The 16,806-nt window shown below is 42.8% G+C and overlaps 2 protein-coding genes and 1 long non-coding RNA gene across 11 annotated transcripts in view; 1 reads left to right on the top strand and 2 right to left on the bottom strand.

The window, feature by feature from the left end:
- Positions 1 to 6,602, top strand: part of SLC25A21 (solute carrier family 25 member 21) — a 299,116-nt gene extending 292,514 nt beyond the window's left edge. For all 5 annotated transcript variants that reach the window (XM_081209998.1, XM_081209999.1, XM_081210002.1 and 2 more), the window contains 3 exons: positions 2,403 to 2,584; positions 4,368 to 4,420; positions 6,438 to 6,602. In XM_081209998.1, coding sequence (XP_081066124.1) covers positions 2,403 to 2,584; positions 4,368 to 4,420; positions 6,438 to 6,499 — 297 coding nt within the window. In that variant the 3' untranslated portion in view covers positions 6,500 to 6,602. The remainder of the gene's footprint in view (positions 1 to 2,402; positions 2,585 to 4,367; positions 4,421 to 6,437) is intronic.
- The window catches only part of LOC308596168, a 435,220-nt gene that overhangs the window by 85,727 nt on the left and 332,687 nt on the right, over positions 1 to 16,806 (bottom strand). The gene's annotated exons all lie outside the window — the stretch shown is intronic.
- PAX9 (paired box 9) overlaps positions 13,816 to 16,806 on the bottom strand; it is a 32,311-nt gene continuing 29,320 nt past the window's right edge. For 2 of the 4 annotated variants that reach the window (XM_081198075.1, XM_081198072.1), the window contains one exon: positions 13,816 to 16,052. In XM_081198075.1, coding sequence (XP_081054201.1) covers positions 15,798 to 16,052 — 255 coding nt within the window. In that variant the 3' untranslated portion in view covers positions 13,816 to 15,797. The remainder of the gene's footprint in view (positions 16,053 to 16,806) is intronic. The other 2 variants (XM_081198074.1, XM_081198073.1) reach the window with 2 other exon arrangements.

A 16,806-nucleotide genomic window follows, 5' to 3' on the forward strand; every position in this document is an offset into this window, starting at 1 on the left:
GTGGTTGATAGAGCAAAAGGCAGGGAGTTCAAAGGTAGGCATATCCAGAGCCAGCGACAGGCAGAGCCACCTAATTCTAGTTTTGTCACCATCCTCCTCTTTCATGTTCAGAGGTAGAATATCTATGAATGTCAGATGTAGAATGAAGCAACAGAAGAATTCTGTTGCCCTGATGCCCTGCTTATCAACTTCCCTGAGGCATTTAGCAAGCCACTGTTGGAAACACCATGTTGAACTAGATCCAACAGTTTTTGGACTACAACTCCCATCATCCCAAGCTAGCAGGACCAGTGATGAGGGATCATGGGAACTGTAGTCCCAAAACAGCTTGAGACCCAAGTTTGGGAAACTCTGGACTAGATGGAGACAAGACCTTAACCTGGAGATAAGGCAGAGTCTCAGTCAGTTATCAACCCTATGCTTCTTCATTTATTTCTGCAACACCCATTTTTTAGAAAACAAACTAATGACACACACTAAGGAAACAACAGACTTGCCCAAAATTATGAAATGAGTACAAGGCAGATTTGGGTGTCCAAGCTCCACAGCTCATTATCATTCCTTTAACCCACACTGTATTGTGTTGTTTCCCCGGGAAGATATTTAACTTCAATTATGATACTGATGAGGCCATAGGGCTTTAAGGGAAGCAACTAGTGTATCCAATTCCCAAACCATAGAGGTCCTAAAGCATATGCATCCTACTCACAGTACATACAGGCCTATCATACAGTGGCTGATGCTAGCAATCACCTGCTTCCTTTTGTGGTGGCTTCGCCAACACTTGCAACATGCCATGAAAACTCTAAAACTTGCAGCAGAAGTTCCTCTGCTGATAAGTGTCTCTACCAACTTGCTCATAATTTGTTCTCTGATTTCAGTATATAAAACTTATGCTAGCAGCCTTGCGAATAAGTTGGGTTGTTATTTGACAGTCTTCCGAAAGCTTCTTATAATAAGTTGTTATACTGCTTTTCCAATCCCCAAGTGAAGTTGTTCCTTCCCATTTTTGTCCTGTATTTAACATACAGTATTCTCTACCATTTTTCCAAAACTTGCTGCGAACCCATCCAATCATCTTAACAGGAAAATTACAAGCTCCATTAGCAGCTTATATCCTCTCTGATAATGCTTTAATTATATTAATTTAAAATTGCGCTTCTTGACATTTTAGCTAAAATAAACTATGTTTTGAGCTTTAAGATGTAAAACTGGAGCTTTTTAGTGTGGACAGACAGAATCTGGCCTGATCCCACATGTGGATTTTATGCCCATTTTGCTCCCTCTAAGGAATCTTCTGGCAATGTGTCGCAACAAATGTGCTCTGTATGTTACTATATTGTTTAGAAATTAGGGGGTCTTTTCTTGCTTCCCTGGTTCAAGAAAAAAAGGGGTTTCTTAAAGTCATATTGTAAAGTACCTAGGAAATCCATTATGACAGCATTCGCTGGCAGCTCCCAGCGTTCACACATATGGGATTAGACTTTATTAAGGAAAATTTCACTTCCAAATAAACTAATTGAGCACTTTGATGTTCCAGGGTAGGAAGGCTGTCTGAGGAAATATGAACACAGTTGGATTGTCTCAGCCGATACAGAAAAAAACGTTGTTCTAAGGCTGACTTTACAGCCAGTTTCTACCTTTTTAAACCAGGGCAAAATAGTTGGCTTTGGGAACAATGTGTTGTAAATTCTTCAGCCAATTAGCTTAGTGAGTTACTACTGTTTATAATGCACAGGGCGCTGCTGTCTGCTTTGCAGTTGCACCGCTGTTGGATTGTTAATAGCAGGAAGCCGTTACTGCTTAGTACAGTGCATCAGCTACACGTGAAACTAAATGTAAAAAACCTGGAGGGGGAAAGCAGCAGACTGAGATTAGCCTTTATTTAATTTAACATTTGGGGGTCCAACACACAAATGAGCATTTTAGTAGGCTTCATGGTGGAAGTTGCTGTCATTTGTAAAATATTCTGGCCAATTAGCTAATAGTGTGCTTGGATTTCTCCCGTTTTGATACAGTAATACTAAGTACATTGTGAAGCCCAATTATACAAATCATCCCCATATGCCGTACCGGTCTTGCTTTATGAACTGTGTTTATAAATCCTGTGTGAGGAAATGTGTACTTCAGCAATTTAGACCATGTGTAAAAACATAGCCAATAGGATTGTCAAGAAAACAAGCCCCAGCATAGGAAATCCTAATGTGTTCCGCTAGAATAACAGGAGTGTGTCGTGTCGTGCAAGACTTCTGATTAAATGCATATTACTTTATAGTCTTTAACCAATTGAGGTGCTTCTGTTCCTCTTTTAGTTTCTTTCTTTCTCTCTCTCTCATTCATTTTCTCCCTCTCCTACCCACTCCCCTTTTGTTTGTTGGTTTTTTGTTTGTTTGTTTATCTAGGATCCAACCTTGGAGTTTCTGAGGAAATTTGGAATCGGGCTAGCCTCAGGAACAATAGCCTCAGTTATTAACATCCCTTTTGATGTTGCAAAAAGTCGGATTCAAGGACCACAGCCGGTTCCTGGAGAGATCAAGTACAGGACCTGTTTTAAAACTATGGCAACGGTCTATAAAGAAGAAGGGTAAAGCATTCTTATTTCAATCATAAATATCCAGGTCTCTGGTTTGTTCACATGAGTCCATAAAACCACATTGTTATATTTCAGATTTGATGAGGCCCATAAAAGCCACCCTTCGCAGTGCTTATGTATCAGGAGCGCTCCAGAGTGCAGCATTTCAGAAATGTGCATATAAGCATTACAAAGGAAAAGTATTGCTTTATCTGAGTTTTCTGGATTTTTATTTACTACACACACACACACACACACACACACACACACAGAGAGAGAGAGAGAGAGAGAGAGAGAGAGAGAGAGAGAATGAGAGAGAGAGAATGTATAAAATATCCTAATAAGTCTGCAGCAAGTCATTTCTGCTTTTTCACCACTGCATCAGTCTGGTAGCTGTAGACATCTTTCAACCTCAGTATTGTAATTAGAAAATATATATTCTATTTTATTGCTCCAATTGTGAATGTGGAAGAGTTGTAGCTCAGTGACAGGATCACATACTTTTCAAGTGAAAGGTCCTGGATCAATCCCTAGCATTGCCAAGTAGGGTTGAGCCAGGAAAGAAACTTGTCTGAAAATCTGCTAGTCAGTGTCAGAAATAGTGAGTTAGATGGACTCTGTTGGTAAAAAGCCAGCTTCCTATGTTACAAGATTCCTAAGTAGCCCCTGACAGAAGTGCTATTTTGGGGCATGAACGGATGTGATGCTATAATGGTCTTCTCATTTTCAGAGAGCAGCTGATGAGCCTGTCTTGTTCTCATTCTTGTATACTAGGCAGCTGAGGAGAAGTCCCAGTTCCCTTAAGTAAGCGACTGGGCAATCCAGAAAAATTGACCCTGATAACTCTGCCACTTTCTAGGATTTTTTTCCAGTTGAACTTGTTGAGGAGGAATATTTGAACCAGTGGCATTCCCTGTTCCACTCAGATCCAAATGGCATCAGGCAACATGTACTGAATATTTTTCTCGTGGTAGCATTAGAAAACGCAATCCAGAATCGGAATCCCATAAAGTGGCCAGCACACAGGACAAAGAATGAGAACTTCATTTTAACAGATTTTTAAAAAATGTCCACTTGATTGCATCTTACTTTGCCCCAATCGATCTTGGAATGTATCTATATAGCGGCTGAAGGACATCTAAAACTGTCCACATATCAGAACTGGTCATAAAATTTATAGAAAACATGGAGTTCATCAAATAAATCTTAGCCTTTCTCTCCCCCGTTTCTGTTTCTTTAGAGATTGGAGCATTTGTGTTGACCATTCCATGCTAGCCTCAATAGCAAGATGAGAATGCAAACATTGACTTGGTGCATTCGTACCAAATTGCTGCAGAATAATTTCTCTCATTTTTGAAACTAGCATGTAAGGAACACCCTGAACTTAGTGTATGTAACATATGTCTACAGTGAGAACTCAGGCACAGCAATATTGTTCAAGTAGTGTACTGTATTTGTATACATCATTTGTATTTATACTTATTTTCAATCCCTACATACCACCTCATATCAAGAGTTCACAACTAAAAAAAAAAGTATAGTGCAGCTGCTATTAACAAATAGCAAATGTCTCATTAATTAAAGTCATGTTTTTGAGTATAAGGGATCACAGCAAAGCCACCGTAGCCGAACATTAATCTGCTATTTATCCTGGGCCAAGATGTTAAAATCCAGGCATTGTATACATTTGTTATTTCGCATACATTTTTAGTGCATTGTCTCAGAAATTGAGCAAATATACATCCTTCCTCCCTCTACCAGTTTAAATAAAAACATTATTCGTTGTTTTCTACAGATTTCTAGCCTTGTACAAAGGATTGGTGCCTAAAATCATGAGACTAGGACCAGGTAATTATTTTATTTAAAAAAATCTAGTGCATTTAATCCTGCCTTGATCGTATTTTTGTAAATGTTATCTTAATATTCAATATTACTGTTAAATATTATTAAAATGAAATATATATAAATACAAACATTGTATTATTGAAATTAAATGGCTTTGGGGTTTTTTTATCTTATTGCAATATTTCATTGCTCTTATAGCAATTGATGCAGCCTCATTCATAGCTGCCTGCAGAAACATGGAAGGAAACCTTCCTTTATAGCTGATTCATATAATCAGGCACACACCTTTTTAAGTGTGTAAGCATCTTGTGTGTTTAGAATGCATTCTAGATACCATTTGCAAATTCTTATAGCCCTGTACCTGTAGACGTGCAAATGTAGAAATAAGCATGAGGAGGAAAAAATGGGATTGGCTCTTTTCTCAGTCTCCTCAATTGTGTTGTACCGAATGATGTCACCCCTTTAGGTGCAAGAACTTCCACTTATACAATCAGACTTCTTCCCTCTTCCCTCTCCCTACAACCGCAAATCTTCTCTGAGTGGATGGGTGCAGAGGCATGCAGGGAGAAAAGGAGGAGGAGGAGAAATCCTGTTGATAGGCAAAACTCCATGTACTAATAAGTTGATTTTGTTGGTTACAACCCATTGATTCTAACCTGTGCCCAGGATTTATGCCTTAACACATATATGTTGGGAATGCTGATCTGTACCCTGTAACAATGCACAGAAGCTATCATCAATATAGCAAGGGCAAGGGCAGAGTTGGCAGCCTCAGTCTCATTTCCCTCCTCCATGTATTCATTTACACCATTGTTTGACAATCTGTCATGGGTTAAAATGTCAATTTGCTTTGTGCATCCAATGAGTCGGCTTTTGCCTATAGAGCTTATGGCATAAATAACCTGGCATATCTCTATCACACAGCATTTCTGACTTTGGGTTGGCTTGATAACTTCCCTGTGTTAACAAAATAAAAAAAAACTCCTTCCAGTAGCAGCTTAGAGACTAAGTTTGTTATTGGTATGAGCTTTCGTGTGCATGCACACTTCTTCAGATAGCAAGCCGCTGCCATTAGAACTGCCATATCGCATCATCTCAAAAGCAACAGTTGGTATCCAGTGCAGCTTAGTTGCACTCACAGAAGGATCCCGTCCGAGAGCAATAGCTCCTTATGTTCTTGAAGCAAAAGCAATGGATTCTATCTAATGTTTTTTTCATTCACACAGCCAGCTGCGGGTCATAGAAAGATGGAATGACCCTTAGATCTAGTTCAGGCATAGGCAAACTCAGCCCTCCAGATGTTTTGGGACTACAACTCCCATCATCCCTGACTACTGGTCCTGTTAGCTAGGGATGATGGGAGTTGTAGTCCCAAAACATCTGGAGGGCCAAGTTTGCCTATGCCTGATCTAGTTCATACATATAGCTTGGCTATGGATTCTCATCCTGTGCTGAGGGGGACTGCAACTCCTTTCTCCAAAGGTCTTGTATGATAGCTTCAAATATAGGACAATATGCATGGGGTCCCTGCTTCAGACATTGATTATGAATGGAGTTGAGAAAGCAGGACATACCTGCTCTTCCATCAAAAGGTGAAAGCAGGAAGGTGAAAGCAGGAAGTGGGCATTAAACAATGTGGGTTGTATTCAAAGCAACGCTAAGTAGAATCGTTCTGTCAGCACAAGGATTTCTTTTTGCACAATGGAACGTTCCCCCCCCTCCACTTCCCTCATGCCCCCAACCCTCCAGAGCAGATTTGGGGGCAGGGTAGGAGGCACCCAGGGAGAGGGGAGGGAGGAAGTCCTTCTCTTCACCCTCCTCTCTCATCAAGCCCCCGCTGCTTGAGATGCAGGATGCAAAGTTCTCTGTGCCCCCCCCCCGAAGATTCTGTGCCCAGGGCCTTGACCCCCCTGGCACCCCCCACACTACACTACAGGTCCCATTTTGGTCCTGTTGGTAAAATTTAAATCCACAAAGCGTTACAATTTTGTATTTCATAAAATAAAATTATCTCTTCTAGGTGGTGCAGTGATGCTTCTGGTTTATGAATATGCTTCTCGGTGGCTTCAAGAAAACTGGTGATCAAAGACACAACTCCCAAGGCAGCAGATGGTTTAAAGCAATGGCTGTTAAAATATGTTTCAGTATCAAATTGGAAGCAAATATAGCACAAATTGGAAGCAAATATAGCACAAATAATATGGATATGGAGCCAGTAACCCAATCCACCATTTTAGCCTGGGGCTTTCTATGGGTACTTTTTATGAAGAAAAAGATCTTTAGAACCTCAAGCAAGCCTGGGCTTCAAACATACTTTCAATGTAACATGTAGTGTGACTTTAAATGAACTGATTGCCCCAGTTATTATTACATTTATATCATTTTTCTGCAAGTTCTCCTTGAGGTAGGGCATTTAGGACACTGGCTATCAATCTGTTACTTTTCATAGTGAAACGATTTGTATTTTTTCTTCAATAAATTTGGATTTTAACCCTGTTTCCTTCATTCTGTGTGATATTTTGTGTGTTTGTGCGTGCACATGCGCGCGCACACACACAAGAGCAGTTTTCCCTTCTGTGGTTTCCAGACAGTGGTGGAGCTTCATGCTCCGGTGAAGTGAGGGACATGAGGCAGGAGTTGATAATGCAGGTGAGCTGCGCACAGGTGAGCTGCAAGCAAGCTGCCGGCCAGCTCTGTGGAGGCTCCTTTTATTGACACAATATGCAAACCCAGGCAGATACATTTTGGGCTGTGACCTTTACACATCTTCTAGTCCCGAGATCGTGGGGTGGTACAAAGTTATTTTGGCGCCTGTTTCCACCGCGTCATTTTCCCCTTGCACAGTGTATGACGAAGGAGACAAAGGTCTCAGAGACAAAGGTTACAGACAGGACACGGCAGACTACTGAGACCGCAAAAGGTTAGACAGAGGGCACGATGTTCAGACAGCTCTGGCTTTATCTGTGAGGGGGAGTGTGCCCCGCACCCCAAGGTCACGCGTGCAGGCAGGCTGAGGCTGCCTGTGGGCGGGGAGTGTGCTCCACAAACCCAGCGATCATTCCTACACACTGGCACTGGGGTGTGTGTGCAGAGAGCAGGCGGGGGTGTGGCTGGCATGTGTCCCGGGGGTGTGGCGCACATCCTGGGGGCATGGCGTGGTGGGCAGCCGCGATGGCACCCCACCGGGGTTGCGCTGCCAGGGGCTGTGTGCTCCCCCCACACCCCTCTTCCCCCGCCAGTGTTTCTAGAAACTGCTCCTCTTGCGCTTGAATCTTGCTTGCAGGTTTCCTACAGGCAACTGTTAGGTCACATGGTGCTGGACTAGGTGGGCCAGTGGCCTGATCCTGCACTCTCTTTTTATGTGCTCAGAAAAATTTACTCTTAAAAAAACAAAATGTTTGAGTGTAAAAACTGACATGTGCCCTGTCTTCTAGGATCCAGAACTCCAGCTACCCATATATGTTGGTGTACTTCTTCCGAGTGGCTTTGCAAAACTCTGTCCCTAAGATTTCAAGCAAAAGGGATCTAGTGTGGATTGCGGTGTATTTGTATTCTTTCTTTTAAATAAAAAATTTAAAAGCCCCAAAGTATAGAGGCATACACTGCGCAACAAAAGCAGAGGTGCCTTCTCAGCATTTAAAAAATACTTGTGCTGACATGAATATCAAAATATCTCTTTTGTCTGGATTTGACCACAGTGACTTCTTTGAAATGTGCTTCAGTAGGCAAAGTCAACAGAAAGGTAATTGGTTCTTTTTGTCTCATACCAAAGGCAAGTCTTTTGGGAGGGTCATTTTGTCATCAGTTATGCACTGGGTCTCTCCGGTGAAGGAATGAAAGATTTTAAAAAGGAAATTAGATCCACCTCAGTTAATTCTTTTCTTTATTAATTTAGAGCATTCAAGATATAAAAATAAAAGGCTTTATACATACTTTATATACACACATAGCCTTCTGGTATACATTGTCTCCAACATGTTTTTAATTACATCTTCAGCCCAATCTTTAATTAAAAGCAAAACCTCCTCCAAATACGTGGTTTTTTAAAAAATAGCTACGAAGTTCTGGTTTTCTGGCTACAACCCAACCTTTTTGCCAAATTTGATCTCCAATTTTCATTTATAACGATAGCTTATTTCTACCACAGTGTAAGAATATAACACGTTGATCTCAGTTGGATTCTTTAGCAGTAAGTCCCATTGATTTCAATGGGATTTTCCCCAGTCCAAATAATGTGTTTTGTGTGTGGAAAAACAGCTGATCCAAAGCCAACTGGAAGCAAGGGGGAAACCCATATTCAGCAACCACCAGCATAAATCGTGTACAAAAAGAATGATGGTGCAGTATCAGTAGTCCCTCTATCCTAAAAAGCAGATGTGAGAAGCTTCAGAGTTAAAATTCACAGATAAGAAGAGACTGCTGGATCAGGCCAATGGCCCATGTAGACCAGCATCCTGTTCTCATGGTGGCTGACCAGACACCTGTGGGAAGCATGCAATTTAGGCATGAGCACGAGAGCATCTTAAAGGTAAAGGTAAAGGGACCCCTGACCATTAGGTCCAGTCGTGACTGACTCTGGGGTTGCGGCGCTCATCTCGCTTTATTGGCCGAGGGAGCCGGTGTACAGCTTCCGGGTCATGTGGCCAGCATGACTAAGCCACTCCTGGCGAACCAGAGCAGTGACCGGAAACACTGTTTACCTTCCCGCTGGAGTGGTACCTATTTATCTACTTGCACTTTGACGTGCTTTCGAACTGCTAGGTGGGTAGGAGCAGGGACTGAGCAACGGGAGCTCACCCTGTCGCGGGGCATCTTGCCCACCTGCAATTTCCAGCAACTGGTACTCAGAGGCATCATGCTGGCTGGTAGTCCCTGCCCCTCCATCTAGTAATCCATGCTGCGAGAAACTATTAGGAAAGATGGTAGTGGGCAGGAACAACAGGAACACTAGGCCTCCCTAATACCCATTCCTATCCCAAAGGCACTGTGTTTAATCCTTCCTGAGCTCTGCACCATGATTGCATTTTCAGAGCGGAATATGATGTGGAAGACATTGCCTGTGAGGTGTGACACATCGTAGCTATCATTTCTGACCCTGACCCAGCTGTGGTTGGGGGGCAACTACTGACCCCTGGATACAGATGTTCATTCCTCCTTTGTGTCAGATGCTCTGAGGCAGTCAAACAGGGCTCAGGTGAGAGTTGCAGTGTAGATGTACATCTAGATATTTATCTGTATCAGCAATGTGCACTAATATCTTGGGCTGAAACAGGGTGGGTGGGGGTGGGTGTTAGTGCTCTAAAGACCCTGCAAGATTTGTTTGAACAGAACACATAAGTGTAGATTGCAAGTAAAGTTGCTACTATCATCAAGTCACGTTGCTGTCTGTCTCTTGTACAGTTTCTTGAATTAAAGTCAGTGCTGTTTTCTAGGGGGGGAAAGGTGCCAGAACTCACCATGAGGGGTGCCGGAACTGAATTCCGGTGAGTTCTGGCTGTGGGGGAAAACCCTAACTGAAGTGAATGTGTTTTGAGTCAGGACAAGAGGCCAATCCTAAGGCACTTGCTTGGAAATGCATTCCACTGAAGACCATGGGACTTCTTCCAAGGGCTGTGTGAAGGATCAGGGTGAAAGCTTTTGCAGGTTTGGATCATAAGGAATTTTTTGCGCAACCGTAATTAGTCTACCCGGGGACGCAGGTGGCGCTGTGGGTAAAACCTCAGTGCCTAGGGCTTGCCGATCGCATGGTCGGAGGTTCGAATCCCCGCGGCGGGGTGAGCTCCCGTCTTTCGGTCCCAGCTCCTGCCCACCTAGCAGTTCGAAAGCACCCCTAAGTGCAAGTAGATAAATAGGTACCGTTTTATAGCGGGAAGGTAAACGGCATTTCCATGTGCTGCGCTGGTGCTGGCTCGCCAGAGCAACTTCGTCACACTGACCCCGTGACCCGGAAGTGTCTCCGGACAGCGCTGGCCCCCGGCCTCTTAAGTGAGATGGGTGCACAACCCTAGAGTCGGACACGACTGGCCCGTACGGGCAGGGGTACCTTTACCTTTTTTAATTAGTCTAGGCTTTTGTAGAATAAATATTGCTTTAAAAGGCTGAAGTTATTTCTTTTTCCCTTCCCCATTTTAGAGTAATTGGAAGATCAATACTTGAAACAATGTCAGTGGGACCTCTTTTATTTAAATCCTCTGCTCTGATAAATGGGTCCGAAACTGATATAAAAGAGAGCGCAGCTACATAATTTCATCTTGCACTTTGCCTCCTATGCATGTCTTTCATGTTCTTAGACAAATGTAAATACTTTATAATAACATAAATGAAGAAAACTTTTAAAGAGCCAGAAAAAAACCAACGTTGTTCAATGGGCTCCATTGACTGATTCCTGTACTTTGAACAGCATTATTTTCAACAACTAGCCTATTAATATCCTCCCAGGTACAAACCAGCAGGTATAAGGTTATCAAGGTCTGACCTTCCCTTAAAGGATGAAGACTGTGTCCACAACCTGTGCCATTAATTCATATTTCCACAACAAGCATACTTGTTTTAACTATTATTTAGAGACACTCATACTTCATGGGACATTCAGAAAAAAAAGTGATTATTTGTTCAGGAAAATAAAATGTTGACTACAAGCGCTTTGATATTTGTAATACATGCTTTTGTTTTTTTTAAAAAAATGGTTTCACCTTGTTCCTTGCTATCCCCAGCTTTGCTGTGGTCATGCTAACATGTCACAGCTATGTAAAATGCTGCTCCCTATGAACTTGGATTCCACATGAACCAAAGCAAATTATTTACTTAATTTAAGATGGGATTGTAAACGTAGCCCCCCCCCCAAAAAAGTTGCAATCTTGGTGAGAGTCGGAATCATTGTTGCATGTGTGTAAATTTACTAGAGTTAAGCATTATATTATTCATTGCATAACCCTGTTTTTTTATTAAAAACTTCACCTTTCTTTTTTTTTAAAAAAAGAATCAAAATTAAATAGAGACAAGGAGAGTAGAGGCAAGGAGAAACTGTCACACTGTATACAAATAGGCTTCTTTCTTTTTCCTAGTATTTTTCTTCCTCTTCACAAAATAGGATTTTTCATAGAATCGATACGAGCTGCGTGAAAGATGGGGGAGGGGCCTCGCTCAGGATTAGTGTACTTAACTTCTAGACTCTGATCCACATGGTGAAGAAATGGATACCCAGGCAAGTGCTTTTTGCACTGTTTTCAACAAAAAGGATTATGTGAAATTAGGCTCACATGCCTAGGGTAAAGTTACCAGATTTTTTTCAATGAATCCGGGGACACTTTTCAGCTTCCTACTAAATAGATGGATTTTGTCAGGGGACTGATTTGTAAATCCGGGGACTGTCCCCAGGAAACGGGGACGTCTGGTAACCTTAGCCTAGGGTGCAGTGTGGGTGTGTTTATTATATCTACCCTTCTTCCAGCTGCAGGTGTGCGGGATGACAGGTGCTGCCCTCCCCTGCCAGCTGCTCCTGCAGCCCCATTTTAGTCTTTAGCAGCACAATCCTATACAGGATTACAGGCATACCTCGGGTTAAAGACGCTTCAGCTTGAGCGTTTTCAGGTTGCGTTCTGCGGTGACCCGGAAGTAATGGAACGGGTTACTTCCGAGTTTCACCCCTCGCGCATGCACAAACACTCAAATTACGTCATGCGAATGCACAGAAGTGGTGAATCGTGACCCGCAGACGTGGGTTGCGTTCTGCTCAGGATGCGGATGGGGCTCTGGAACGGATCCCGTTCGCATCTAGAGGTACCACTGTATTCAGAACTAAGATTTACTGTATTCATTATGATTTATACCCAAGTAAACGTGCATATGCCTGTTGTTTTTGTCCATGGAGTTTTCTTGGTAGGGATACTGGAGTGGCTTGCCGGTTCCTGCTCCAGGTGGATCACATTTAGTCAAAACTCTCCACTGTGACCTGTCCGTCTTGGGTGGCCCTGCACAGCATAGCTCATAGCTTCTTTTGAATTATGGTGGTGGAGGAGACTCTTGAGCAGGGGTCGGCAACGTGCGGCCCACAAAGACCGTTTTACTGGCCCACAAGCCACCACAAACTGAGCTGCCTGCTCGGCAAGTCCCCCACACTCTGCGCTAAAGTAGCATGGCGACTCGCCGAGTGGTGCCGGAAATGGCTTCTGCGCACGCGCAGATACCAAAAATCGTGTCTGTGCATGTTCAGACACCGAAAATCATTTCTGCGCAGGCACAATTTTCGGCGCCGCGGACATGCGCAGAGGCGATTTTCAGCATCACGCTGCCCCAGTCCAGCCCACGGATGATCTCCATGGGAGTGATCCGGCCCATGGCCGGTAAGGCTTGCCAACCCCTGCTCTTGAGAGTCCCATGGACTGCAAGAAGATCCAACCTATCCATTCTTAAGAAAATCAGCCCTGAGTGCTCACTGGAAGGACAGATCCTGAAGCTGAGGCTCCATGAGAAGAGGAGACTCCCTAGAAAAGACCCTGATGTTGGGAAAGATGGAGGGCACAAGGAGAAGGGGACGACAGAGGACGAGATGGTTGGACAGTGTTCTCGAAGCTACCAGCATGAGTTTGACCAAACTGCGGGAGGCAGTGGAAGACAGGAGTGCCTGGCGTGCTCTGGTCCATCACTTATTCCTGAGTATTTGGGCAAGATCCTGTGTCACACAAGCAGGCTTCCACTTCTACAGCAGGACTTCTCCCTCTCCTACCCCCGCACCCCACATGGTTATCTGGCTGTTAAGGAGACCCTCTGAAGCAGATTTGGGGGCACCGGGGAGTTGAGAAACTGGAGGTCCCATCGCGCAAGCAGACTTCACTTGTGCCAACTGGCAGACATTCTTGGATATCATCCTTTGTTCTGAAATATTCATACGCTGCCTTTTTGAGTGAAACTCACTCAAGGTGGCTTGAGAGAGCCCAGATCAACAGAGCTGTTCTGCTGGCTGCACTAAGATTGTAGCCAAAATGAATACTGACCCATGATCCAAGGGTAACACACACAAGGGTAACACACAGCGCATCAAACACAACAACTGCACACCCTTCATTCATTTCAAGCAGGCTTGCAGTTAGTTCCTGGTCAGTCAGTTCTGTTGTGTGCCAGAAGAAAATTGTGACCCGGAGACTGTTTGCTCATGCTGATTATATCTCACCAATATTCTCAATTCAACATTTGACTAAATGATTGCAGTAGGGAAATGTTTTGGAAAGTTTCCCAGGAAGTATCGGCATGACATCACATATTATTTTCTTTGCAGTGCCTTAGAAATCTACCTTTGTTGGCATTTTGAAACAAAAGCATGAAATTCTCATAAAAGAGACAGGATCTTATCTTGCTGTTTCAGCAGTATATGTAGCATGGCTAGGAAGAAACGGAGATAATTTTATTAAAGAAGTCTTTCAAAATCTGTATTGAATGATGTGTCTTTACATTATTGCACTAGACTTACAAAAATACATAATATATTAATATTTTATAATGCGAGGAAATATCATGTCAATTTTCAAATCGTTCCTTTTCATGGTTAATCTTCAGCACGCATCTGCAAGTTCGAGGAGGCTTTCCGAAACTATATTCACAACTTTATTATTGTCCAAGGAAAACAGGCCATCTTGAAAAGATTATACTGTTAAGGGGGAAAGAGTAAAAGAGAGCAATTGGGATCCAAAAGGCCGTGAAATGATGCTTGATAAAGAATACAGAAATGCAAAAATGGAATTTTGTTAACATTATAAATAATATCTGTAGTACCGCCACCAATATGCCTATGAATGAAACATGCTTATGTACAACATTGTAAACTTTACCGAAAGTCTTTCTTTTTTTACATTCAATAAAGCATGAATTTAAGACAACTTTTCTCATTTTCCTTTTTTAAAATGACAACAGAGTTTTGGGCTGGAATTACTGAACACAGGTAAGCCGACAATTTACAGTACAGTTTTCTTTCACAGTGGTTAACATGGGGCATAACTCACCCACCTCCTGCACAAGCACCCACTGAAATGAATGGGAGGTGCACAAGAACTCTACCATGCTTGGGCAGGAGAACTTCCTGGTGGATTGTGCCCTTGGCTTATTTTAAAAAAATATCTGCACAAAATTTCACATTAAATGCAGGCTCCCATTCTGTTCAGGTCCTTCCCATCCATGAATCTTTATATTGGTGTGATGATACCATGATTTCAGAAGATTGGGTACCATATGGAGGAATTTTCTCAACCCTAATCCAGAGAACATAAGTCACACTCAAGTGCCATTGTAATCAGTGGGTTGGATCCAGAGTCTGTGTGAGCAGAACACAGAACAATTCTGCTGTATGGGGGGGCATTTTTGCTAATTCCCCCCATGGCCCTTGAAAGGTCACTCCAGACGGTTGCAGAGACCCTCTGAAACAGTGTGAGACGCTGTAGGGAGAGGAAATTGGAGAAAATTACTTTCCCCTCTCATTGTACAGCAGACATTTTGTGATCTTAATCTCTTCTGCAAATGGAAAGTGCAGAATGGACACTCTGAAACCAACCCACGGGGATTTGAGGGGGTCACGTTAAGTTCTCTGCTGTAGAAACAAAAATGCTTTTCATGAGATGCAGGTGTCTCCACCCTGTGCCCAAAATATACTCAAAAGAACTGTCAAAATTTGGATCGTTTAAGGTAAAGGCCATTGTTAAGAAACGAAAACAACACATGGCTAGGATGTCGCCTTTCAGGCAACAAAAAGAAAACAGAAATGAGTCGAGTAGTGGGAACGCAAATTATGACCAAGGTCCTTATTTACAGATAGAAAACAAAAGTTAAATTGCCTTTGTAATCACAATAAAATACAGGATAAATAACAGAGCCATGTATTCATTTGCTTTTCTTGTTTGTTACTAGAAGAAGTCAACTGTCTGTTAACCAAAACTCTTCTCCACTTGTCCATACAATTTGTTTATTTATTTTGCGGGGGAAAAGAACGATTGAGTGATCCAGAAGAGAACTTCTGGTTTTGGTTGCCTTTCTTAGTTAGGATTGTAGCATTATCTACTGGTTTTCCTTGACTGGGTTTTCACAAATCTGAAACAATTGCACGTTGGAGACACTCCTTTTGCTTAGAATAAATATGTGTGGTTTCACCAATGAATAGCCCTCTGAGGGTTGTAAGGTCTTCTCGATGCAAAACAGTGCAAGGGGCAGCAACACATTTATCACTTTCTTAGGTTATTTACACTTACTGAACCCCAAGGATTATTATTATTATTATTAATGAAGGGAAAAAATATTTCAAATGTCAGCAGCCCCATAAGGTCCATCTGTGAGAAGGAATTACAGGGAAAGTGACTGGTCTGGTCTGGCTTCAAATTGTTCTGCCATGTTTCTGATATCAGAGTGCAGAGGCTGTGACAGAGTGACTACCTTCTCTGGCTGTCTGCATACCCTTGAAAGCCAGCGACGCAGGGATGTCACAGTTGTGGGGCGATAGCGGAGTGCCTCCAGCATGCTGCCAGCCATGGCCAGCTACGTAACCAGAAGGAGCGGCACTATACGCCATGTACGGAGAGACTTGCGCTGCCGTGGGATAAGGCGCCATTGTTGGTGCAGAGACAAAACTTCCAACTGTGGGGAGACAACTTGGTGCCTGAAAGAGAGGAGAGGAAATAATGACAGTTACTGAAAAAGAATAAACACGTGGATTTTTAAAAACGGGGGCAGCCCTGCCGTTGGGCAGAGTGAGGCAATGGCCTCAGGCGGCAGACTTGAGGTGTCATGAAAAGGCAGGTAATTGTTAAGCTAATAAATGGTTGTGTTATATTTTTACTGCTTAGAACGGGGAGAGGCACTAGTGGGATTTTCTGCCTCAGGTCCCAGGTACTTTGAGTGAGAGGTTTGTGGGGAGGGGAGACATTTCTACTGTTTTTCCTCATAAAGCAAAATGCAATCCTACATATGCTTGCCTAGAAGGAAGTCCTACTGAATTCAGTAGGCCTTACACTCAAGCAACTATGGCTAGAGTTCCAGGCATGTTGTTGGGACTAGCTTGAAATTTAGGCTGCCTGGGTTAACGGTGGAATTGACACCCATTTGTTAATCTGGCATTTCTGACAAGAACTACATTCACTTGAAGTTGAACTGGAGGGGATTAAATTCCAAGGCCCAGCAGATATTGGGCCAATAATTCAATGGAAGGAAATGAACACCAAAATACAAAATCAGGAGTTGGGAGAATCCTGCGGTGTTTATGGGCTTGTAAGGTACTTCGAAGTCTTTACTTAAGTGCTGGGTTTTGAGAAACATTTTTTTAGTTCTGTAAATATTACTCACATAATCGAAGCCATTGTTTATGAAAGGAAATTTAATTATTTAAGAAGTGCTTCTAGCTGAATGTAACCTAT

This window comes from Podarcis bocagei (assembly GCF_964188305.1).
Source record: "Podarcis bocagei genome assembly, chromosome: 1".
In the NCBI taxonomy this organism is placed as follows: domain Eukaryota; kingdom Metazoa; phylum Chordata; class Lepidosauria; order Squamata; family Lacertidae; genus Podarcis; species Podarcis bocagei.